The sequence below is a fragment of the Aspergillus niger genome (assembly GCF_000002855.4).
Source record: "Aspergillus niger supercontig An18".
Taxonomy (NCBI): domain Eukaryota; kingdom Fungi; phylum Ascomycota; class Eurotiomycetes; order Eurotiales; family Aspergillaceae; genus Aspergillus; species Aspergillus niger.
Window position 1 is genome coordinate 514421 of NT_166533.1, and position 24570 is coordinate 538990.

Sequence of the window (24570 nt, forward strand, 5' to 3'; positions counted from 1 at the left end):
CAATAAACTTGCTACTATCAGGAAGTAGAAAAAGTAAAAAAGAAATTGCTGTGCATCATCCGTGAATCGAACACGGGCCTCATCGATGGCAACGATGAATTCTACCACTAGACCAATGATGCTGTTGTGGTGTAAGGAGTCTCCATATTAAGCTTCCTAAAGGGCAGTATCTGTCCCACCCAGCAGCAATCACCTGACCCGAAGCTCACCCGCTAAAGCGGCACCCATCCACCGGCCCCGTCGCCGACATATCTACAGTTCGAGACCTACTCCAAGTAGGTAATTCCGATAGCTCTCACACCATTCCCTCCAACTCAACCTCCACCAACAAGGGTGCTCCCCACAAACGCACAGCAACAATGGCGACCATAACAGCGCCCACCCCGATACCCCCCAACTGCACGTAAGTCAATACATTCTCTCCCATCTCTTCTTCCTCCGAACCCGCATCGCAACAAACCCATATAGCAGTAACATAAACTGACCACCAGCTCACAGAGTCTACGTACTACTCCCCCCAGCGTTACCCCCTACTCACACCGCATCTCTAACACCTATGAAACGAAATAGGTCCGCAACTTAGAAGAGCGCATCAAAGTCGACCAGCTAAAAGAAGCCCTGGAAGAGATCTTCTCCGAATACGGCACGGTACTTGAAATCGTCGCGAAAACGAACCTCAAGGCAAAAGGGCAGGCTTTTGTTGTGTTCGACACCGTGGAGGCGGCGACCCGCGCCATCGACGAAATCAATGGCTTCGAACTCTTCGACAAACCGATGGTGTTGGATTACGCGAAGACGAGAAGTGATATGACGGTGTTGCGTGAGGGCGGAGAGGATGAGCTAGAGGCGCATAAGAGACGGAGGTTGGCTGAGAAGGGTATGCATATTTCCTTCTGTCTATTTTATCGTTTTTGGTCCGGATGGGAAGGCTAATGTGTCATGTGGTTGGTGTTTGGTGTAGAACGCAAACAAGCGCACGAAGCCCTCGAAGCTCAGAAAAAGCTCAAGCGACCCCCCGGTGCTCCTACGGAACCTGGCCGTCCTGCGAAAACCGCCAAGGGCGCTGGTCTCAAGCCTACCAGTGGGGCTGCGGCGGCGGTTATTCCGGACGAGTATCTGCCCCCGAACAAGATTCTCTTCTTGCGCGACTTGCCCGATACTGCGGATCAGGACAGTCTGACGGCTGTGTTCGGTCGGTTCGAAGGATTCCAGGAGGTTCGGTTGGTGCCCGGACGCAAGGGTATTGCGTTCGTCGAGTACGAGAACGAGTCTGGGGCTATCAGTGCCAAGGAGGCGACGTCGGGGATGCCTATGGGAGAGGCTGGGAAGCCGATTCGGGTTACTTACCAGAGACAATGATTGTGTTTGTTGTCTGTGGTGGTTGTGGCTTGTTTGGCGTTGGGGTGGGTATTTTATTTTATTTTCTCCCTCGTGTCTAGTATGTCTCTTGTTTCATTACTATTACTACCTACTTGATCTGTTGGATGGTATCTGGGAAGAAAGCATGTCTGATGTCTCTTTTGAGGTAAATCATTTGGCTGGCGGTGTGATATCTGACAGTGTAAGGCATATGAAGTGACGAAAAAGAACTGCTCCAGGCTAGAAAGTGTAGGTGAGGGAGGTACTAGTTACAGGGCGAAAGGGAACTGAACGGCGCCTAGAAAATCACGTCCGCATCTTCTTGCTCTCCGAGGACGTCGGGCGCTTCAGGCGCCTCTTCTTCCTTCTTCTCAGCAGCGGCGCTCTCCTGCAGCCTGGCTGCTTCTTTCTGCCGCGCAGCCAGGATCTCTGCGTCTGCAGCAGCGTTGTCGCGTTGCTTCTTACCGGAGACCTTCTTGAGGCGGTAAAACTCTTCTCTGTCGAGCTCGTCCAGCTCCGAGTTGATGTCTAGGCTGTGTTAGTTGGGAGGGAGGTGGCAGGGTAGGGGATACGAACATTTGATGGTGTTTTCAGTACGGGGGATGATAACGTGCTCACTGTAACGGGTTAGTATCTGAATTACTCGGGCGAAGCGATGAATATCTTACATGGCGTTGACTGTGACAAGTTAGCTTAATGGACGGAACAAGTTCTGACAGCAGCACGTACCTCTCCGGTTCACCACCTTAATGACCTCATCTAAAATCACGAATGCAGTCTAGGAACAGTGTTAACTCATCTGAACAACACCATGGGTGTATAAAACCAACCTGTAGACTCGCAAGCTCCACCAGTGTTTCCACTGCTCTAGCATAGGTCTCCCGACAGCGCTGGACCTGCATACCACCCTTTCCGAGACCTGTCAAGCCAAAGTCGTTGATTCCATCCTCCGTGTAGCTCTCGAAATGAGGGAGCAAAACACCCGAGACGTTCTCTTGCTTGGCCCTCACGCGGAACCGGGCCTGCTTGGCGGACTCCTGGATTTGATAGCCAATATCTCCTCCGACCGCATAGCTGACTTCGGCAAGCGAGAAAGCGGCGATTTGCATGACCCGTCCCATCTTCTGCTTGGCCTCGTCGATGCGCCGGGTGATCTCTAGACACATAAATTAGTCTCTGACACGGTGGGAAGCTTTGGGGAGGAAGGCCTCTCATACCCCGGAAACGCCTGTAGATCAGGTTGGGTTAGTGATAACAGTCTCCAATTAGAATAGCGCAAGTCAAAGAACGTACTTGGTCAAAGCCTCACTCTTCCGCTTCAACAAACTGTGTCCAGTCTCGGCACCCTTCAGTTTACCCTTCATCAACCCCAACGACTGGCGAGTCGGAAAGACTGCCTCACGGCCCTGAATAGGTAAGTGTAGTCAGTATGCATGTCCCCGCATAGCTCTTGAAAGGAGACAGGAGGATTAAATCCAGACATACCACAGCACCCGACATGATTTATACAGACGAAAACAAAAATAAAGAAACAGGGAACAACAAGGGCCACTCCAATCCCGACAAAGGCCACGATAGCTGCAGCGAGGAAGGAGGGCCGCGATATGCGATGACGATGCGCGATAGTGAGCTTGGACCACCCCGTGCCCGCCCGCATGACTCCCGGTCACGTGCACGATGTCCGACTTCATCGCCCGCAGCGCTCGGCGCTTTTCTCCAACCCGCGCGACCAGACAAGCTTTCCCCGTTCATGCGAACCCCTTTTCTGCGGATTTCGTGTTGACCGTGTGAGTTGGTCCCGCTCGATTGAGTGGCGCAATGCCAGGGACAATCCTGCCCCCGAGATCCCACCGGCAACACGCTCAGATGGACCGAACGTCGGCCTCAGGGCCGGACCTCTACCTGATTGTAAGTGGGGGCGACGCACCCATTGAACTACCAGACTGATCTGGCTAACTGTGCGATGTGATTCCAGGCCGATCAGGATACTGTCTACGAGCAGGATCTCCTTCGCAGTCCCGGTAGTATCAAACCATGGCTTGCCTATATCGAATATAAACAGCAACATGGCACGCTCTACGAGCAAGCCTTTGTACGTTTTTCCTGCCGTCGCGATGTCGTCCTCGTATGCGTGCTAATGGATTTACTCGCAGGTTATGGAGCGTGCGTGTAGAGAACTACCGAGATCTTACAAGCTGTGGAAGATGGTATGGACTCTTTTCTGCCTGCGGCACCCCTCATATCACTATATTCCGTGTCACATGGTGGTGTCAGAATACAGCTGACCATAGGCAGTATCTCGAATTTCGGACACACCACCTTAAGGGCCGCAACGCGACTGTTTATCGGGCCGAATACCAGAAAGTCAACGCGCTTTTCGAGCGTGCTCTCATCCTGCTCAACAAGATGCCGCGGATATGGGAAATGTATCTCTCCTTCCTGCTCCAGCAGCCTCTTGTCACGCAAACCAGACGGACGTTCGATCGTGCCCTGCGAGCTCTGCCAATCACACAACACAATCGGATTTGGAAGCTCTACAAGACTTTTGCGCGTTCCGCGTCAGGGCAGACGGCCGTGAAGATCTGGGCTCGATACATGCAGATTCACCCTGAAAATGCCGAGGAGTACATTCAACTGCTCGTCGATATGGGCCAGTACACGGAGGCTGTGAAGCGGTACATGGAAATACTCGACAACCCCCGTTTCCAGTCCAAGGAAGGAAAGAGTAATTTCCAGCTATGGACGGAGATGGTGGACTTGCTGGTATCAAAGGCAAAGCAGATCGAGACTGGCCCTCAGGTAGGAATTGATGTCGACGCCATTCTGCGCAGTGGCATTGATCGGTTTGCCGACCAGAGGGGCAAGCTGTGGGCTGGTTTGGCCACTTATTGGATTACCAGAGGTAATTTCGAAAAAGCAAGAGATGTCTTCGAGGAAGGTATCACCACGGTCATGACGGTCAGAGACTTTACACTGATCTTTGACTCTTATGTCGAATTCGAGGAGTCTATCATTGGCAGCCTGATGGAATCAGCAGCAACCCGAACTGACAAAGGACAAAGTGACGAGGAAGCAGACTTCGACCTTGATCTGCGGATGATGCGATTTGAGCAACTCATGGATCGACGACCGTTCCTTGTTAATGATGTGCTTCTCAGGCAGAACCCGAACAATGTCATTGAGTGGGAGAAGCGAGTGGCCCTCTGGGGAGACAACAAGCACGAGGTCGTGCAAACCTACACAGCTGCTATTGCGGCTATTAACCCCAAGAAGGCACACGGCAAATTCTCCGAACTCTGGGTCAACTATGCCAAGTTCTACGAAAACGGAGGCGATCTGGACACGGCTAGAGTCATCTTTGAGAAGGCTGTCAAGGTTCCTTTCAAATCAGTTGCTGAACTCGCCGAGACATGGTGCGAGTGGGCGGAAATGGAACTGCGGAGCGAGAACTTCGACAAGGCCGTGGAGATCATGGCGAAGGCAACGCAAGCACCGAAGAAGTCGACTGTGGACTATTTCGACGAGAACCTGTCACCTCAGCAACGTGTGCACAAGAGCTGGAAGTTATGGAGTTTCTATGTCGATTTGGTCGAAAGTGTCTCCTCCCTGGAGGAGACGAAGAAGGTCTACGAAAGGATTTTCGAACTACGCATCGCTACCCCTCAAACCGTCGTCAACTACGCCAACCTCCTGGAAGAGAACAAATACTTCGAAGACTCCTTCAAGGTCTACGAACGTGGATTGGATCTCTTCAGTTACCCAGTTGCGTTCGAGCTCTGGAACCTCTACCTGACCAAGGCAGTTGACCGGAAAATTGGAATTGAACGACTCCGCGATCTGTTCGAACAAGCCTTGGACGGATGTCCTCCCAAATTCGCCAAGCCTCTTTACTTGATGTATGGCAACCTGGAAGAGGAGCGCGGTCTGGCCAGACATGCCATGAGAATATACGAGCGTGCTACCCGCGCCGTCTCCGACGAGGACAGATTCGAAATGTTCGAGTTCTACATCACCAAGTCGGCTTCGAACTTCGGATTAACGTCCACGAGACCCATCTACGAACGGGCCATTGCAGCCTTGCCCGACCAAGAAGCGAAGGAAATGTGCCTCAAGTTTGCGGAGATGGAGCGGAGACTCGGTGAAATCGATCGGGCCCGTGCTATCTATGGGCATGCGTCGCAGTTCTGCGATCCCCGGACCAACGCGCCCTTCTGGCAGAAATGGGAGGCATTTGAAGTCCAGCACGGAAACGAGGACACCTTCAAGGAGATGCTTCGTATCAAGCGCAGTGTTCAAGCACAGTACAAGTAAGTGATTCCCTTGTGTAGCAAGCAATTGGCTCATGACTAACCTCAAAACAGCACCGACGTCAACTTTATCGCTTCCCAGGCGATTGCCCGCAGTCAACAGCGGACCCAAGATGGCGGCAAAGACAACACTGAGCAAGACGGCGTGGACGCGGAGGCGGAGCGTGCAGACGCAATGGCAGCATTGGAGCGACAGGCTCGTGCCCCCGTGGGCTTTGTCGCCGCCAGCACCGGACCAGAAGGTGGCAACCGGCCACCTCCAGCTGGCCAGGAACAGCAGCCCCCGGCTGCTCCAGTCAACCCGGATGCGATTGACCTCGATGACGACATGGATGCTGACTAGTTTTTCCTCGTTTCTCTGCTCAATTTACCTGTATACCATTCCTTTATCTTTTGAATAGCTGCGCTGCAATCTCAATGACAACATCCCATCATCCATCATCGCATTCAAGATGGAATTGCTGCAAATCTCCTGACTTTCCATCATCATCACTATCAACCAGTTTTCTATACTCTCCCACCTACATACAATCTCATCTAACAAACAACTCATCATCGCTACTGGGCCTTTTTGAATAGCCCAGAACAATCCCCTCCACACTACAAACCCATCTGTACCACTCGACCATCCAACTTCTCCTTTCTTTTGATCTCCAACCTATGTATCTGTCCGCGCGTCTTTCATTCCCACTTCGCTCTATATTTTACTTATAGGATACCTATTTAGTTAGTACGTATCATTCTTCTCTTCGGCGTTCTTTACTATAGTATAGTATAGACCCACTGAATCAGAGCTTGTTGATTGCTTATCGTGGAGCATTTCCCTTGTATATGCATGTTTTGTATGGATGTACCTTCCTCTTTTTCCTCATTCACTGTCTACTGCGTACTTGTAGGTATAATCACTAAGTAGATACTGAAAATATGATTTGTGTTTGATCCTCATAGTAGCAGGAATATAAATATGGTTCTAGTTGTATCAATATTGTAGAGAAGGAATAGACTAACAGCACCTTCTATACTTACCCGCAAGTTTGGACACAAACACAACCAACCAACATGAAACTCTATGCATGCGGATAATTTAAATCTCCGTGACTAGATAAGTAAATATAACAAACAAGCCAACAAACAAACAAACAAAACGGTCTTTCTTTCATAAGATGAGTGAGATTATATTTACAGGGTACACAGATGGTAGGTATTTTTGCAAAACATGGATGGGCCTCAAGCGTAAAGTGGCAAAATAAAAAAACGGACTATAACCCACGCTATAAAATGCCCGAGGTACATAGAAAACAATGGGTAACAAGAAATGATGAATGATGATAGCTTTGTTCATTACAATGTCCGGCAGTCCGTGCTAGGTCTCAGGGACTGGACTGGACTAATTAATCCTGTTTAGTAGCTGGTGCTTCGGTCTCTTCTTCTGCTTCGGCTTCGGCAGGAGCTGCGGATATCGCTGGTGGCTCTGCTGCGCTGGTGCTGGTTTGGTCTTGGGGTTCGGCGGGGGGAGTTGAAGTTGACGGGACAGGAGAGGGAGCCACTGAGACGGGCGCGGATTTCTCGTCCGACGCATTGGGGAAGATTTCCTTGAATAAATCAGGCAGGAATCGTTCCAGACGTTTCTTGGTTTCTGTCCAGATGGACTCCTTGCTGGGATCTTGGGAAGGAGGGACCAGGTAGCCTCCGTCTGCCATGACGAGGAGGATGTTCTTGAGACTTTCGGGGATAGCCTCTTCCTGTTTGGGGTTAGTGCTTGGCTTTAGGTTGAAGTTGGTAGTAAGGCAACGTACCAGGCTGTCTCCTTGGCCACTGTTCATCAATCGGTCGAGGATATCGAGGATCTTGAGCCACAGATCGAGCATGCCGTCGCGGTTGGGAAGCTGGTCGAGGTAGCGCAGGAAGATTTTGCAGACCAGGATGGCCACCTGGACGCGGGTTTCACCCATTCCCAAGGGGTCGGAGTGGTACACCTCGGGCTTCAATAACCGCAGGATAAGCGGGAAGAGAACTTGATCGAAGATGGTTGTCCATTCCTTCTCATCGGTGGAGCTGATTTCAAGAGAAAGGAGAGTTCTTTGTAGAGCTGAAACGGCATGGTGACGGATATCTCTGCATGGATTGATGCATTGCGCAGTCAAGGATTGGAAGATGGGAGACCAGTACGCGGACCAGGCTGGGAAGTATGTCAGTTTATGCTTGCCGTGTAAAGGGTCTATTTGACGAACCTTCGCTCTCCTCGAGGTGTGACTGCTTGATCAGGCCGGGGACACGCCGTGTCAATTGAAGGACGAAACCGATGGCCTTCACACCACGTGAAACCACCTCATTCTCACTACCAGGGTTGTCAATTCTCCTGAGTCTGTGCGAGGGTGATTGTCAAATATACGTACCTCGGTTTTGAAGGCTTAACAGCTTTTCCGCGTCGTCCATGCGCGTCCCGCTGTCGCTCCTCAATATAGCCTACGCTACCAGCGCTGATGAAGTCATTCGCGAGGCTAACGGCAGACTCATAGTTGTCGGCGGTAATGATGGGAGGATTCGACTCCACAATGGAGCGGAGCAAATCGAACACGAGTGGTGCAGCTTCCTTGTGAGGCAGTAGTCTCTGCAAGATGGACCAGAAATCAGGAGAGACGGTGATCTCATTCCGCAAAAGCCCGGCACTCGAGATACACCGCGAAAAGCTCTTCACTATCGTAACGGCGACGCTCTCCAAAATGTCCTGGTCAAAGCCAGAGATTCCGTGCAAGATAACAGGAACCCTTATAAAAGGCTGATCCTGAATGCTGGTCAGTGTACTAGAACGCAGTGCAAGAGGGAACTGACATACATGGCTCAGCCGCAACAGGTTCAGCAGATAATGAATAATCCGGGACAAAGCCAGAGAGTGGATGTTTCTAGCGTCGCGGATGAATGCTTGCAATGTGGTCAGAAGTCTCTCCCCGAGAGCCTCTAGGGTTTGCGAGTCCCGAAGGGTCAGGATAGTCGCTAGTTCGAGGAGGTACATCATTCCCGGGTCGTAGTTTGACTTGCCGCCATCGGTCCTGCCGTTAGACGCCCTTGAGCCAGCCGAAGGTCGTTCAGGCTTCACGACAATGACCGCCGGGGCACTTTCCTCGGGCATCTGGGCCAAAAGCGCTTCAACAACCAGAGACACCGTCTCCAATGGGAGGGACCTAAAAGCAAGTTAGAGATCTTAGTAAAAAAGGACAGCGAATATAACTACTCACTTGATATTCGCCAAGATTTCGGTAGTAGAACAAGCGGTGATGCAGTCCACGGTGCACAAGGTGTTCTCCAGCTCTTCGTCCGACGGCTCCGGAGGCTCATCAGCTGCGTAGCTGGAAAGGTATGATGTGAATGCAGATAAAAGCCCAGTTTCCGTATTCCTTCCATCGCGGTCCACGACCTGCGACGGAGTCTGCAACGGGATTGGCGAGATATCAAGCTCAGCGTTGAGGTTGGAATCGAGGGCAGGAATAAGAGAATTTATGAACAGGTTGCTAAGGATCCGAGCCACATATGTCCAGCCCTGCTGAACTGCGGCTTCGTTGCTAGCCAAAACACGGAAGAGTACTACCGCCGCCAGTTGAGCCCTGAAATCCCGTCCGAATTTTACCGCCAATTCGCTCACCATCACGCTCTTCTGACCGGCCTGCACTTCGGTGTTGAGAGCGGTACTGGGAGGCTTGTCGGTAGCCAATGTACTGATCGAGGAGAGACAGAAGACGATACGGTCGAAGGCGTCGGTCAAGCCATAACGGGCAGCAATTTGGGCGCACTGATCGAATCCCGTGACAACCCGGGAATAAACTGCGTCGTCTGAGGCAGACATGAAGACGTAGGACAGAGTCGCTACCACCGGTTTCCAGGTAGCGGCGAACATCTCAGCGTCGTAGATATTAGTCTCCCCAACGACCAACTCTCCGGCAGACGAGGATTTCAGCAACAATTCCCGCCACGCAAAGTCGAACGCGTGCTGGTTATCATGCTCATCCGGCAAGATGATCTCATTATGTTTTATTGAATCGTAGATTTCTTGCAAGAACTCAGGCGCAAAATCCTGGCCTGAATTCACACCCCGCAGATTCCTGGAGAAATCGGTACAGGACATGCGATTCTGGGATTTGATGTTGGGATTGTAGAGCTCTGTATTAAGCATGATGATGGCGTATGTCAGTACAAACGCAGCGTCCTTGTCGGCAATCTGAGTGGGTTGGGCCTTTTGCATGTATTTCTCGGTGAAGGTGGTGACAATTCGTTCGATCAGGGGAGATTCGCCAGGCAGGCGGAAAGCACCCAAAAGATCACGAAGGGCGTCCACAATGGTCTTTCCAGAGAAGTCGAAAAGCTCGACAAAGGCATCAAGTAGCTCCTCATTATTGCGCTTGGACAGATATTCACCCAGAATTTTCTTTGACAACCGAGTCGTCCCCTTCAAGAATCGAGCAACGAGGGCGGGATCACTCGGATCCTCAATAATACCGTGCGATGCTAAATAAGCAATCCCGGCTTTGGGATCTTCGTTGAACTTCTGGGCGGCGTGAATGATCAGCTTCTTCGTCTTCCGCTGGCTTCGGAGCTGCTCGATGGAAGGGAAACCCTCATGCACCGGCTCATCATCAAGCCGGTCGTAGATGTACTGGACGTAACCGAGTAGGGCGTCTAGGCACAACGGGGGCACGTTGGTTGTGCTCCACGTAGCTGAATCCGGGAACGCACTACGGGAGAGCAAGCCGATCATGTCCTCGCACAGGTCGGCGCGATCGACATCGCAGTCGTAGTTGATGAAAAGCTCTACCATGAAGCTCGGGATGCGTGCCAGCACGCCAATGCTCTCGACCATAGCCTCCCGGGTCTCCGGCCTCCGCGATCCACCTTCCAGGCCCAACTGTTGTCTATCCTTCACGGGAACCGGGGTGGACCTTCCACTATTCGTTTGCGATGGGGACGGCTTCACTAGCTTGGGCACCTGCGGTACACCGTCGTAAAGGGCTGGGTTGATGCCAGGCTCTTTCGGAATCTCTACCTTCGGGTGCAGACAGGCGACCAGATAGGACAGGTAAAGCTCCTGCTGCAACTTCAAAACCGGCCGACAAGTGAGCAGCAAGGTGCCGGCGACCCTCAGCGACGCAGTCAAGATTGCAATGTTTTCGGATCGAACCAGCTGGAAGAGGTGTCGGCAGAGATCGTCTTGCGCCAGCGTAGCGAGACTCGGGTGTTTCGCGATAGACGGCCCCGCGACCTCAAGGGCAACGTCGATGATCCTCAACGCCATGACCTTCATGGGCTCGGTATGTTGGCGGTTGTGCGGATCTAACAGGTCGATGAGGACGCGGAACAGTTCCCGGATGGATGGCAAGGAGTATGGCTTCACTTCGTCGCCCGTGTCGTCCTGTGGGTTTGGTGGCGCGGCAACAGCATTTCCATTCAGCATCTGCTCGGGCGATCCGTCTCGGCTGCCACGGTCTCGATCAGTCACCCCCGTGTCGGAACCCATGGCGGAGGGATGTTGCGAGGTCACGGTGTTCCCGTCGACGGACGGGTCCATCTTCAGACTGGTCTGCTCCATCTCTGGGCGCAATGGTGCTTGCGATCCGGTTTCGTCGGACTCAGAGACCTCCAAGTGCGACAGGCGCATGAAAATGACCTGACACATGTTGACCATGGCCATTTCGGCGGACCTCCGCAACACCTCCGACAGGCGGACCTGACAACACATGCTCAGACCCGTTTCCATCATCTCACAAACACTCTCATCTCCGAGCAGCTCGCCCTCCGGCCGAGACAGCATCCCTTCCATCAACTTCAGGATCCGCAGCAAGACAATTTCATCGGCGGCCGAATCACTGGCTTCGAAGCGGCAATGGGTGATGGCGGCCGACAGGAGTTGCATGGCCATGGGGAGTCTAGGGGAATCGCAACTGATGATGTTGTAGGCGAAGAATTTGGTCAGGGCGACAAGGGCAAGGGAGGTAATGGCGGCGGAGGTGGACGAGGATCGGACGACCTGGAGGAACGGGTGAAGCAACGCAGGAGCGTCAAAGGACCGGATATCTTTGCAACCCTTCAGGTCGCTCCGCAACCTGGCGAAGGCTGAAATCAGCGGGTTGTCTTGCATACTCTTGCCCTTCTTGCCCCGGAGACCCCAGCGGTTGGCGAGGGCGTGGTCCTCATCGGCGGAGGACATCCTCGATCTTGGACGGGGCGGCGTAGACCCATTGCGGGGGCTTGGGGGTGCAGACGTATCCCGGTCGTAGACACGAGAGACGGCGCCTCCACCGAGGATGGCAGAGACGGACGAGTGAGCCCACCGGGCATGTTTTCGCATGGCCGAGGTGACTGTGATGCATTCCGTAATCACCAACGCGACCGGATCGACCGCGATGGGTAAAGGCGTGGACGACATGACGAAGAGTAGGGAGGGGAGAGGGAGCGGCCAGAAAACAATCGCCGGACAATGAGAAGCAGTTCAAATCATGGCCCTACTCGAACAGAGCAGCGAGAGGGAAGGGGGGTGTAGAGGAGGGATGAGGAGAGGGAGTTGGAGGAGCCGAGGGGGGAGGCAAGTTGAGTTCGGCGAGCGGGAACACAACAGCTGGTCTTCTTTTGGCTCCGGCGAGCGGAGAGCGAGCCTGAGGTTCTCCATACCTGCCCAATGGGGTTTAGGCCCAACCCGTCTCCGGCGGCCAGGGACGTTTAACTAAACAGTTGGTTTCACGAGGGAGTAGATGTGATCAATTATGTAGAACCAAAGAGATTAAGTCTTTATAAATTTTATATAGGTAAAGCCTACAGTGTTAGATAGTGGCTTGTTAGCCGGTGTTGTAATTTCATGGGATAAAATTTCCCCTCAAATAGATTAACCAAAAGAAAACCCTCATGGTTACTATGCGCCCCCAAGCCCAGTCGCTGCAGTAACTACTTTTACTCTTGTCACTTGGGGAGGGGAAATCTGCAAGGGTTGCTTCTCCCATTGCGATTTGCTGAGGCTAGTTGCGGGGGATTGTATGAGAATGCCTTGCTTGATCCTTATAAAGTTTAACCTGTGATCGATAATCAGGACAAGAGCTGATGGTAATATGATACTATCCAAGATAGACATCTGAGAAGGAACGGGAGGGTATTCCCGATCCACCCATAAAGAAAAAATGGTAAAAAGACAATGGATTGATTGTTTGGTTTGGGGCTGGGTTTAAGAATAAGGATCCATGGTTGGGGATGCGATGTTTTGCTGGGGGATCTGGGCGGTGTGGCCAGTCCGAGTCCGATAGTGCGATCTATCAATCTGGCAGTCCGTAGACGGTAGAGCAGCTTGCCGGTCCCACACTGGTCTTTTTTTATATTATTTTTATTATTATTATGTTTAGCATTATTTTTTGGTTATCTGACTATGGAGTAAACAACTGCTTCCTTCCGGGGTAATCAATGCATGCACCTGAATCACCCTTACCTGGGAAAGTCTTCCCTTCAATAGTATGAGTAACTTCGCAGCGGGTGTGACCCTTCTCGTGGGATTCCAAGAATCTTCCTGTGGCTTTCTTTTCCCGGACAATTGTTGACAGTTGGCGCACTTTTCCCCTCTACACGTGTCGGCGTGTGATTCTTCCATTTGCGTGGAGGAAAAAAGAGAAAATACTAGAATTAATCCGGACATTTTTATAGATGGCATACTCGGTACGTGTAGACGCTGTAGAAAATAAGCTATTAGCATTCTTTCTCTATCGATGGTTACTATACTTATCACCGAGCATTCTGATCCCGGTGAATAAAGGAGAGGATAGTCGATCTGCCACCGATCAAACTAAACCAGATTAAGTGTTGCCAGATCCCCTCCCCCCCCCGCGTGCCCGAAACACAAAAAAAGTGTAAGAAAAAGGCGCGTCACTCCAACCGGCCAGACCCGATCTTCTTCCTTCTTCCCCTCATCGTGGAGGCTGCAGCACTAGCCATCAGCAACCCAACTTAGTTGCCAGTCGCTCGGTCCAACGCTGCACATCCCCTGCAAGTCCCTCGCTGGCTGTCAAAAGACGAAAACAAACACACGGACGGTGGAACTGAACTGTTGCTGCCACACTCAACTCGGGGAAAGCTTGTTCCTGTCGCTGTCTCTCCCTCAGCAAGTGCGTGTGTGTGTGTCTGGGCCCTTCCCCTCAGAAACGCGTCTTACGATCCGATCGATCCATTGATTGATTGATTGATTGATTGATTTATCGCCATCACCGTCGCTGCTTAACCTTCTACTTCTCCTCTTTTTCTTTCTCCTCCTCCTTCTCCGCCTCTCTCCTCACCAACTCACTCACTCTCTCTCTCTTCTTCTTCTTCCCATCACTCTCGCCAGTTTTTCCCATGGAGGGGTTTCTTTCTCTTTCCCCTTCCGCTGCATGAGGACCCTCATTCGTTACTCCATCAGACTGTGCGACATCGCCGCTTTTTCTATTATGTCTTCGTCCATCTACATCGACCTTCTTTTGCCATAGTCCTTCCCTAATTCTAATCCCCTCCTGGGACCTGCCCATCCGGCTTTCTGTGGTTGGGCATCACTGACTGCGGATCACTGTTCACTAACTCTTCCTACTTTTGATTTCCTATTTCACGGACTACTACTTACTTGCTTGACTCTTCTCTTATCGTTCTCGGTTTCTGATTGTCCTTAAGATTGGCCCTTGCACTTAATAATCTGTCCCACCTATTGGCTATCTACTAGTGCAACTAATCATCCTTGATCGCTCTTTCCATCCAAAAACCCCCGCCAATTTATCGGTCGGCAATTACCCACGCTTTCGTTGCATGCGATAACCAGTCTTCCTTCCTCCCTCCCTCCTTCCTCCCCCCCGCCATCATGGCGACGGTCTCAACCGCCCCATCGGACCTGCCTTTGGAGCAGCTTTCCTTGTACCATGCCTCCGATCCGTATTTATCGTCCATCTTCATCTTCTACGGTCCCGTCGCAACTGCAAATGCCACCGTTAGCAGTTCGCGCATTCAGGCGCATATCCTCACCCCCGCCGGCTTCCAAAGCTACCCGCGCATTACCGTCTCCCCCGCAGCCCCCTTATACGCCGCGGTCAACCACTTGCCTCGAGAGAAGCAAGGCGATGAAGTCAGTCGTGGTCTCGCCGTCAGTATGCTGAAGTACTTTGCAGAGCTGTCGGACCCCGCCAAGGAGTGCTTGCAGACCTTCGCCCGCGCCGGAAAACCGGGGCTGAGACTGCCCAAGCTCTTCGATGAAATGCACGCGGCGGAAATAGCAAATCGCATGACGAAGATAGAACACACCGCTGACATTGTGCGCGACATTCGTGGTGCTTTCCAAGAGCGCAAGGTCCCCTGGGTGGATATCGATGTGGTCCTCCCCACCGGAGTGATCCAACCTCCTACCCAGCCCGATAACGATGATGATGTTCATGATGGTAATGCAGATTTGTACGATGCCCCCGATCTTCACTATGGACGCTATACGGCTCTGGTACGATCCCTAGGAGCGCCCATGTTCCTGCCCACTTCCCGACTGAAGCGCGCCCCGTCGCAACCGACGAACCTGAGCAAGTCCCGGCTCTTCTCTAAAGGCCAGAAACAAGCCCTGCGCTTGACCATGTGTGAAGTGGTGGATACGGAAGAGAGATATGTGAACAAGCTCTACACCCTGGTGTGTCATGTGGCGGAGGAATTTCGGTTGAAGGCCCAGGCAAGAGGCCCATCAAGTACCAGCCCCAATGAGTCCGATCTGGCCACGCTCTTTCCGCCATGCTTGAATGAAATCCTGGAGGTCAACATGGGTTTCCTGGGGGTAATTCGACAGGTTCTCGAGGAGACGGAAAAGGAAGCCATTGATGACCTCACGGATGATACAGAACTGCCGTCGTCGGTGTCGCAACGATCTTTCTCGCGGGAGGAAACGGATGCGATTGGCGCAGTGGCTTTTGCCAATGCGCTTCTGGATTGGTTCCCCCGGTTCTCCCAGCCGTACGCCGATTATATGCGGGCTCACACCGGCTTCACGCAGACGCTGAATTCATTTATGAGAGACAAGCACTCGAGCTTCTCGAAGCGCGTCTACGAAACCGGAGAGCAAAAGCTGCGCTCCCTTCTCATGGAGCCGGTGCAACGTCTCCCTCGCTACAGTCTTTTGATCGACACCATGACCGGCAGTCTTCCTCTGGTTCACCCGGCTGTCCGACCATTGCTGAAAGCGCGCGATGTTATCAAGGACATTTGCTCGCTCGATGACGCTTCATCGACCAACCACGACCAGAGCTTTCGACGGTTGAAAGAGCTAGTTGATGGATGGCCCTCGACGATTCTACCGACCGGCCGCCTGATCACCGCCGTCGATTTCAACGAGCTCACTCCGCCCTATCATCTTGATGTTCCACCCACCGAGCCCAGCGCGGGTATTATGCTGATTTACAAGAATTGTCTGGTATTACTATCGAAGCCTGTGGGGGCAAAAACGACAGCGCGTGGTCTCCTGGCCGACCTAGATAACGCCGCCGCGGCCACCAACACCGCGCCCAATTCGCCTGCCTCATCCGAGCTCCGAGTGGTACAAGTGTACGACTTACACACCGTGCGATGTACGCAGTCCACGTGTGGCCGGATTTTGTTCTTGGCTCCGGCATCTGCCACCTCAAGACCCGACCAGAATACGACAGTGGACCTGCTTGCGCTCGAGCCGGTGTCCATGTACGAGGGTCGTTCGAGCCGAATCATAGAGGAGATTGCGAAAGCTAAAATTGAGGGCCGATTCTCTGAGAGCGAGCGTGAAAGTGGCAAGTGGTCGCTGCGCAGTCCAACCGGTACGGTTGGAAATCTCGGGATCCTAGCATGTGTGTTCGAAGAAGCGCCGGAAGAGGCCGCGCAGAGGGCCAATCTGTCGAAGATCCGGGTGATTTTCGATACTTCTAGGGCGGACTGCAGCCAGAAGTTGAAAGAATCTGACTTGGAGGTGATTGTGTCCGTGTCTTTGGCCAATGAAGACCAATACCGGGTGGATGTTGACTCCGTAGTCGGCACTGCCTCCTCGGATATGGTCACCGTGGATAGTTTCGTGCCCGTACTCTCCAAGCGCTGTAAGTACTTGCCAAATTGGCCGATAATTATTTCTGTACTGACCCTGGTAGTACTAAATGTCCTCCTCCCTCTCCATGGGCCTCGAAATCGGACGATGACGGAGTCGATCGTACATTCCAACTTCGACATTCTTCGGTACCTCGCCGGACACCTCATGGCTCAGTTTAAAGTTCCGCGTGGCTTCCGGCCCCCTTCGCCCTCGAAGTTGCTCTCCAGCCTTCTGGGGGGGAGTCAATCAAAGGAAAGCAATGCACCCAGCGCCAAGGCACCGACTTCGGCAACTCTACTGGGAGAGTACCCTAAAATGCCACCGCCCCGAGGCAACATGCCGCGCTCGAACACACTGCCTTCGGTTTTCCCTGGAAAGGAGGAGAGTCCGGTCAAAATCTCAGTGGTGGGCGCTCCACCGACCAAGGGCGAGGAAAGTCCATTTAGTGCGCTGGAGCAAACATTTGCAGCTTATGCACTCGCCCTGCAGTCTCGGAGTGGGAATATTGTCGGACGGTCTCTTCGCGGAAGGGATAACGTCGATCGGTCGTCGGTCAATGAGCTATACAACATCCTGCTTGAAGACCCCGGGCGGATCCAAGCAGCAGCCGAAGTTCCAGTTGACACGCTTTTTGTGGCCTTCGAAACGTTTATGACCAATGCGTGGAGGGAACACATGGGCCCCGTTATTGACTCACCTTCCCTAAGGATTTTGCAAGCGCAGTTTGACAACATGTTCCCACGGGACTTTGATGAAAGCTTCCGAAGGTTCTTAGCTGACCAAAGCCCCCAGAATCGGCGTGCGCTGGCCTCCATGATCCGGCTGCTGGCGGAGCTGCTGGATGCCTCGGGTAGTGATGGCGACCGGGGCGCGTTGACTGCGGCCTTTGCAGAAGTTCTGACAATCGATGGCGACCCAATGCAGCATATCTCTCTCCTGGACCGACTAGTGGACGATTTTGATAACCTGTTTGATGAATACATCCCTGGTGGTGCGTCATTGGAAGGGACTCTCAACTGCGATCAAACAAAATCGGTTTCCCAGACTGCAGGCTCCATGAATTCGAACGCGTCCTCCTTCCGGAAGCGTTTCGGCTTCGGTCTGCACCGAGAAAACTCCAAGCTGGAGGGAGAAAGCAAGGTCTCGTCCATCCTCAGGACATTAAGCAAGGGTAAGGGCTCGGGTGACTCGGAGCCTGGCACGCCAAAGGGGTCGCTGCTACGGTCCAAGTCGATCGACGTCGATACCAGTCTAGGTTCCCTGTTGCGACCAGGCTCCCGCGACCGCCCAGGTGCATCCATCTCCCAAGAACATCTTCGACGACCAGGTAGTTCCCAAGAGCAACCGCCGTCTCTATCCTCCGTTCGTGGGATTCCAACAAATACAAATGGAGTGGTGAAAGTGCGCCGCAAGAGACGAAGTTCCCTCTCGGATCTCCGACCCGGCACTGCCTCTTCCGATGTATCTATCGTGTCCAGTGTGGGACAACGACCTGCAACTCCGTCGTCTATATCAAATCAACCTCGGACCGACGTGGCGACTCCTGCTGGACAGGCGCGGCCGCAGACTAGTCATGGCTCAGGTTCGACCGTCAGAAGCACATCACCAGCCAAAGGTAACTCTCCCACTCGGTTGCCTTCGCCAACCCGCCGATCACCGACACGTCCAGTGACGCCCAGCCGCAAAGAAAACATCGACCCCAAAATGCCGCAGACGGAACGCGCCACGAGGAGAAAAGGCGAAGCCTCGGTATCACCTACGCAAGAGGCCAAGAGAAGGTCACGGGCTACAAGTATACCCTCTTCTCGCGCCCCTGGTCTGAAGGAGAGACCGCTTCAAGTCAACGGCTCCGATGCGAGACGCCTGCAACCGACGTCTTCTCAGAAGACCCCCAAAATGCGGTTGCAGAGTCCCCAAAAGGTACGCTTCATGTCTCTTCCTTTCTTGCCGCGTCTATTTATGGAGACATGACGACTAACATTGATGGTACAGCTTCGGGATCGCCTAAATAGTGAAAAGAGAGCACAAAACATGGCGCAGCTAGGTCTCAAGGATGAGCTCGAACTCATTGGTGAGGAACTGCGGGCGATGAGACTTACTCCATCGTTGGTTAGAGGTGACGGACAAGGCTCCGATTCCCTTGACGAGCCATTTGCCTCGCCTACCGCAAATTCGTTCTTGGTGTCCCGCGTCCACAACCTAGAGATGAAGTTCGAAACGCTATCCGGCGAGTTCAATGGTCGCACCGCGGCGATCGAAAAGGACCTGGAGTCGTCTCTGGTGGTCAGCGAGAAACGTGCCAAGAAGCTCGATGAACTTTATCGCGAAGCCAGCGCTGAAAACGAAGCTCTTTACGATCGGTTCAACTCCGAATTGAGTAAGATCGCTAAAGATGTGAGAGCTGGAAATGTCGAGGAAGCGCTCAAAACACAGCTGTCGTCGGCTCTCGAGGAGATTGGCCGGTTGAAGAAGGAGAATTTTCGGCTGAAGCGTGAAGTGGGAGGATTACGCGCGCAGCAAGCCGCGGTGGCCTTGTTGAAGGCAAGTGAGTGAGCGCTGAATGGTAGCGGGCTCGCGTCAGTGACGTACATTTTCATTATTCTAATGTTTTGTTTCTTTTTCTGGGATATCTTCGAACTGGATATGAGTGTTTGCCTGTTACTGGAGATGGCCTTTCTTTTCTTTCCTCCTTTTCTTTCTCGGAATCTATTATACGGTGGTTTTGGCGTCTGAGCCATGCTGATGCTCAGGAGCGTCGTTCATTTTATTCCGCACAGTTTATTCCGCACTTGTGCATAAGGCTTCTCTTTCCTTTGTGTCGTGGCATAGCCTGCGGGTCTGCTTGGCTATTCTGAACTGCATCCGACGGGGTTTGCTTCGGGTTGGCGGGTTATGCATGTCGATCTCTTACTTTCCTATTCTTTGTGATATTTTCACTCGTCCATACTTTCCTTGTCTGGAAATCTCTTTGTAGCATAGCTTAGCTAGTTCTTCAACCAACCCATCCGTTCCAACGGTTCCTGATCAATCATCTTATACATCCACTCCCACCGGATATTACAGGTCATTGACTGTAGCATGTCTTCAGCTCCAGGCAACCACGTCTCCATAGTCGGCAACGCCAACGGCACCTCTTTCCCTCCATCTCCAACCAATACCAACAACGGCACCGTGAAACGTACTAATCCCGGCGCATCCCGCCCCAACCGATCCATTAACGCTCGCATTTCCTCTTTTGACGCTGCCGTGCGGATGTTCTTCAAATCAGACTTTTGTAGCGGCCGCACGATCAGCGATAGCGATGTGGATTCCGGAGCTGCCCCCGATGAAGGTGATATGCTCGTCCCCGTGACACGGAACCAGTATCTGTTATCCCAGAGGTGCCATTCCGATGATGATGATGATAATGATGATGATGACATATTGGTAGTTTCTTGAGATTTAGTTGTGCTATGTTCGGAAGATGTTGAGGATGAATCGATGGGAACAGTGATAGGAAGAATAGGAAGTCGGTTGCGCATGTATGGTTGGCGAGTCAGAAGGTATGTATTTCCATAGCCTCCATCCTCTTTTGTGATATCTGGAGTAGTTTTGGTAGAGGTAGAGGCTGAGGATAGATCGCATCGAAGAGGTTGGAACATAACGCCACCCAACGTGAAGGATTGCTGTTTTGCTATGCTGCCTTCTCCTCCCTGGAATCCTGAAGAAGGAGAGGGACAGAAAACACGTGAAGTAAAGGCCTCGAAACTCCTCAGCGGGAAATGATTCTCCGGGAACGGGGAGATGAGTTCCGTGATGCGTCGGAGGATGAGCGATGGGATATCATTCTTCTTCTGTTCTGCTGAGTTGGGTTTATCTGATAAAGGTGGTGGCGGGGGGAATCTGACTATCATGCTCCCCGTATCAGGAGCGAATGATAGAAGCTCGCATCGATCAAGCATCTCATTCGACGACTGCGTCACTGACCGCAGAAGCATATTACTCTTCCTCATTAGCGAAAGAATAGATTCTTCGCGCAGCGCACGAGGGAGTTTCCTCTCTGCGAGAAGACTCCGGATAGCGTTTCGGGGAGTCAAAGTTGGATCGAAGTTCGTTGGATCTTCGACGTAGGGGATGTTGTTTGCTTTGCATGTTGCGAGGAGGTTTTGTTTTGGGAAGGCGAGGAGGGGGCGGGCTATGGAGATGCCGCCTGTTGCTATTTTGTATTTTGTTTGTTGGTGTTGTGTAGTGTTAGATGATGATCCTGTGAGTTTGAGTTCGTTGGTATTTGTAGTCTTTATTCGATAGTCACTGTTTCCTGGCTTCAGTAACGTTATTGAGGATCCACTCTCCGCAACTCCAAACAAGCCATGGCATTCAGGAATGCGCGTCACTGCTGGAATACCCGCTAGGCCAGCGCCCCTGGCACCCGTGCAGAGGCGCCAGAGGGTCGTTTCGACGTTATCATCTTGGTGGTGGCCCATCAGGAGGGTCTCAATGCTATGTGCTCGACAGGCTTGGCCGAGGGCCTGGAAGCGGAGGCGGCGGGCGTGGGTTTCAAAAGCGGAGATGTGGTGAGATGGCCAGGTTAGGGGGAGGATTTGCGTTTGTAGGCCTGCACCTTTATTTAGTATACTCCAATTCGGTTTTGTAGATGTGACGGGTAGGGGATAGATATACCCATATCATCAAGCCAGCCGGCAACCATGTTCGCCTCGCGGGTACTTTCCTCGCGGGCTTTGTGGTCGACGACAAATGCAGTGACGGAGGTTTTCTCGTCGCTCGTTTGGGTTTGGGTTCGTTCCCATTGTTTGCAGAGGTAGGCGAGGGCCATGGAGTCTGCGCCTCCGCTTATGGCGAGACCTGGTTGGTGTTAGTTTGACATTGAAAGGATGCATGGGAGAGGGCATACCGAGTCTCCGTGGGAGATGAGAAACATGATGTCGCCCTGTTCGGGCTGTTCGTGAATCGAGCCATATGCGCTGGAAGGAGTCGATGAAGTGTTTGACGGTTAGGGGGCCGGGGTCGGTATGGCGGAGGAGGTGTGATGATGCCATGTGTTGATCTGATTCGTTGAATTAGAGGCAGGAGATGTCAAAAATGTCATTGAGTAATGATATTGGGAACTATGGATATTTAGTTCTACTATGAAGTTGAAAATGGTAGGATTGTATATAACATACGGGCAAAGGGGAAGTTTAATTAAGTGAGGACGACTGGGATGATTGCCGCCTCTGGGCTAGTATCTGCAGTGCGGTATTTGCAATGTATATTTAGATGTGCGTATACTGTTACAAAACCCAGACGAGCATGGCTGTTGAGCTATTTTAAGCGGAAAGCTCTATCTGAAGTCAGGTTGTATATTTGAAGTTATTCCGGGCGGCTTCTGTCAACCCGTAAATCGATGATCACGTGATGTTATATCGGGAAAACGAAAGCCCGGATATGTTCAAGGAGAATGCTAATAAAAATTGTTTTCTGAGCAAAACATCGTCCTTGCTTTTTGTTCGACAGCTTGAAGAAAAAGAGGGGTTTGTGAGAAAAAGTGGAGAGAAATGTCAAAGTGTAATGTAGCGAACCTGTGTCGTTGACATGTTACATACTGATATCCTACTACCCTGTTTAATGGTGAGGGAATGAGGTACAGTATATGTTTCTGCTGGATTATCATCCCAACTTAACGATCACATGGCTGGCTCTGTGTTAGTCTCACACATTGGGATTCTTGTCAGACTTGAATTTATCGATTTCCTCTGTACAATGTATATTACCTTCCCGCGTCGAGCGAGCATTGATCAAAGGAATACTGGCGGCCAGAATGAATGCCGGAGCACTACCAGCTAATGAAAGATACCGTGGATCCGTTGTCGGAACTTTGAAGAAAGAGGTCATCAATCTACCCACAAATATAGTTCTAATTGCGTTATTGTATGGAGCGATAATTTCGGCTAAGCGGTCCGGAAATGTATGCACGGCACATTCAATGGCCATTCGTGAGAATACGTTACACATCCAGGAAGCTGAGAACCCTGATTCACCAACACAAGTAATGCTTGACGATTCCCCACTAGCCACGGAGCCTAGAGTGACCGAGAATTGGGATGCCCACTGTATGGCAGCAGATGTTGGTAGAAACATCATTAAATATACATAGAAGAATTGCACAAGCGAAAATGGTTTATATTGTTTAATTATAAAGGTGCGAGGAATTACATGCAAATGCGTGTATGAGTAATATGGGCTGGTAGTAATATAATAATTGATCAATTGGTAAATTCCAAGTAAAATAGATGTTTCGAGATTTCACTCCGAAAGAGCCTCATCAACGGAGCTGTGGTGGCACCCCATTCCAACATGGTTTCGACACACTGTCGCGTTGCTGGATAATAAACAGGACCCCAGTTTCTTAACAAATGATTCTTCATAAGCGCTGAGGATCGCTGCTCCTGCGGTGTACAGCGAACAGAGCCAGCGTATAGAACACGCATACTTAGATACGCTGTTATCCAAGGTAGAACGTCTTTAGCCGAGTCGGGGAATTGTTTCATTCAACGAGCTCATATATTTAATGTTGATTGGCGTCTTCCTTTTCTGTTGTATATCTAAATCATGCTCTATAACTAAGGACATGATACCCTATAAATCAGATGGTTCGACAAAACAGTTAGAGATTCAAAAGGATATACTTTAAGCTACTGATCCTCCGAACTTCTGACTCATCTTTATCATCGATCTTGATCTTAGTCAGTCTTTAGTAGTAACCACGAAGTTTATTCCAGTCGGTATTCAACAAGCTAGACTTGTGGACACCCTTGTTACCTCGACCGTTCTTTCCTCGCTCGAGTTTGAGGGACCAGCCCAAGAACCGATACAGGTCGTTGTTCGACGCCTGGCATAGGGCCTCTTCAGAATCCCGCCATTTTTGCACATTGAGCTCTTGTCTTACGTTGCTTAGTTAAAAGCAGCTAGCTCTACTATACATAAAGTTATTCTATTATAGTATTAGATGACTGAACTTTATAGAGTAAGTAAGCGGTCAAAATAAAAGTGCACAGCCCCTAGATATTTTATTACTATAGGAGATGTCCTAATAGGGTTGAGGGCCAGCAACTTGCTTAAGAAGCTATATGGATGATGGAGCCTATTTTTAAGAAAAAGAAAGCTAGTTGATATAGGTCATAGCTCTGGTACCAATCCTGATCCAAGTGGGACTGTTCCTACGGATGCGGATGTGATTCCGCAATCCGTACCAATGGCAGCTAAGGAGTCAGCGAGGAATGGTTCCCTCGATATTGATAGTAGGTGTGTAATCTGGAATACGTGTGGATCACGGTAGGACTAGCCGGTAGCGGATATCTACATTAGGTCTACTTCGCGCTCCCAAATGCAGGTGTAGATACCACCCTCCACTGTACATTAGTTTGGTAGTCTCCCTTTAGGCTGAATCAGAGCGTATCATAGCTTGCATCTCTGACAGGGAGCCTGCGGTATCGGAGACTGGGGAGTTGTCCAAACAATAAGCAAGCGATCGCCAGATAACATCTAATCACGCCGCGGAGAAAGTTCATAACTCCGCCAGCAGAGCTTGGTCTGATGCATATGGGAATCTTCCGACACAACCCCGGCTTTTTTGGCCGCACCACCTTGGTCGTTGACAGTCTCCAGTGAAACATCGAACGTAACAGAGTGTGATACCAATTTCTACTCCTTCGCTACCCCTCTATTTGGACCGGTCTGGGCAGGATCCCTATCAATTTAGCTATGTACTCCTTTCAAAGTGCAAGTCACAGGCACGTAATCGGTAATGCGGAAATTGGATACTCAGGATATACCTGGCTCATCGGAGTAGACTAGGTA

The 24570-nt window shown here is 51.4% G+C and overlaps 8 protein-coding genes and 1 non-coding gene across 9 annotated transcripts; 4 read left to right on the forward strand and 5 right to left on the reverse strand.

Moving 5' to 3' along the window:
* Positions 1–51: 51 nt before the first annotated feature.
* On the reverse strand, positions 52–122 carry tRNA-Gly (GCC). The gene has a single exon. It is a non-coding gene; the product is annotated as a tRNA-Gly (tRNA).
* Positions 123–359: 237 nt separating this feature from the next.
* On the forward strand, positions 360–1359 carry An18g02460 (uncharacterized protein; the record flags this gene model as incomplete). The annotated part of the gene is made up of 4 exons (XM_059745657.1): positions 360–403; positions 492–522; positions 571–877; positions 974–1359. 4 exons carry the CDS (start codon positions 360–362, stop codon positions 1357–1359), a joined length of 768 nt encoding a protein of 255 aa, XP_059602896.1.
* Positions 1360–1657: 298 nt separating this feature from the next.
* Positions 1658–2842, reverse strand: An18g02470 (uncharacterized protein; the record flags this gene model as incomplete). Its single annotated transcript, XM_059745658.1, has 8 exons — positions 1658–1887; positions 1936–1976; positions 2028–2037; positions 2089–2137; positions 2190–2515; positions 2577–2587; positions 2653–2765; positions 2822–2842. 8 exons carry the CDS (start codon positions 2840–2842, stop codon positions 1658–1660), a joined length of 801 nt encoding a protein of 266 aa, XP_059602897.1.
* A 644-nt stretch (positions 2843–3486) lies between these two features.
* On the forward strand, positions 3487–6009 carry An18g02480 (uncharacterized protein; the record flags this gene model as incomplete). Its single annotated transcript, XM_059745659.1, has 2 exons — positions 3487–5666; positions 5721–6009. 2 exons carry the CDS (start codon positions 3487–3489, stop codon positions 6007–6009), a joined length of 2469 nt encoding a protein of 822 aa, XP_059602898.1.
* Positions 6010–7057: 1048 nt separating this feature from the next.
* An18g02490 (uncharacterized protein) lies at positions 7058–12081 on the reverse strand (the record flags this gene model as incomplete). The annotated part of the gene is made up of 7 exons (XM_059745660.1): positions 7058–7408; positions 7463–7845; positions 7898–8004; positions 8063–8451; positions 8503–8848; positions 8903–11844; positions 11935–12081. The coding sequence occupies 7 exons, from the start codon at positions 12079–12081 to the stop codon at positions 7058–7060; spliced, it is 4665 nt and encodes a 1554-aa protein (XP_059602899.1).
* Positions 12082–12157: 76 nt separating this feature from the next.
* On the reverse strand, positions 12158–14513 carry An18g02500 (hypothetical protein; the record flags this gene model as incomplete). Its single annotated transcript, XM_059745661.1, has 7 exons — positions 12158–12315; positions 13126–13253; positions 13567–13617; positions 13717–13818; positions 13917–14183; positions 14284–14372; positions 14448–14513. 7 exons carry the CDS (start codon positions 14511–14513, stop codon positions 12158–12160), a joined length of 861 nt encoding a protein of 286 aa, XP_059602900.1.
* A 1-nt stretch (position 14514) lies between these two features.
* An18g02510 (uncharacterized protein) lies at positions 14515–19287 on the forward strand (the record flags this gene model as incomplete). The annotated part of the gene is made up of 3 exons (XM_001398673.1): positions 14515–16744; positions 16796–18654; positions 18727–19287. The coding sequence occupies 3 exons, from the start codon at positions 14515–14517 to the stop codon at positions 19285–19287; spliced, it is 4650 nt and encodes a 1549-aa protein (XP_001398710.1).
* Positions 19288–19718: 431 nt separating this feature from the next.
* An18g02520 (uncharacterized protein) lies at positions 19719–21770 on the reverse strand (the record flags this gene model as incomplete). Its single annotated transcript, XM_001398674.1, has 3 exons — positions 19719–21328; positions 21394–21576; positions 21626–21770. The coding sequence occupies 3 exons, from the start codon at positions 21768–21770 to the stop codon at positions 19719–19721; spliced, it is 1938 nt and encodes a 645-aa protein (XP_001398711.1).
* Positions 21771–22531: 761 nt separating this feature from the next.
* On the forward strand, positions 22532–24567 carry An18g02530 (hypothetical protein; the record flags this gene model as incomplete). The annotated part of the gene is made up of 4 exons (XM_059745662.1): positions 22532–22841; positions 23472–23587; positions 23876–24015; positions 24456–24567. 4 exons carry the CDS (start codon positions 22532–22534, stop codon positions 24565–24567), a joined length of 678 nt encoding a protein of 225 aa, XP_059602901.1.
* Between the last annotated feature and the right edge of the window lie 3 nt (positions 24568–24570).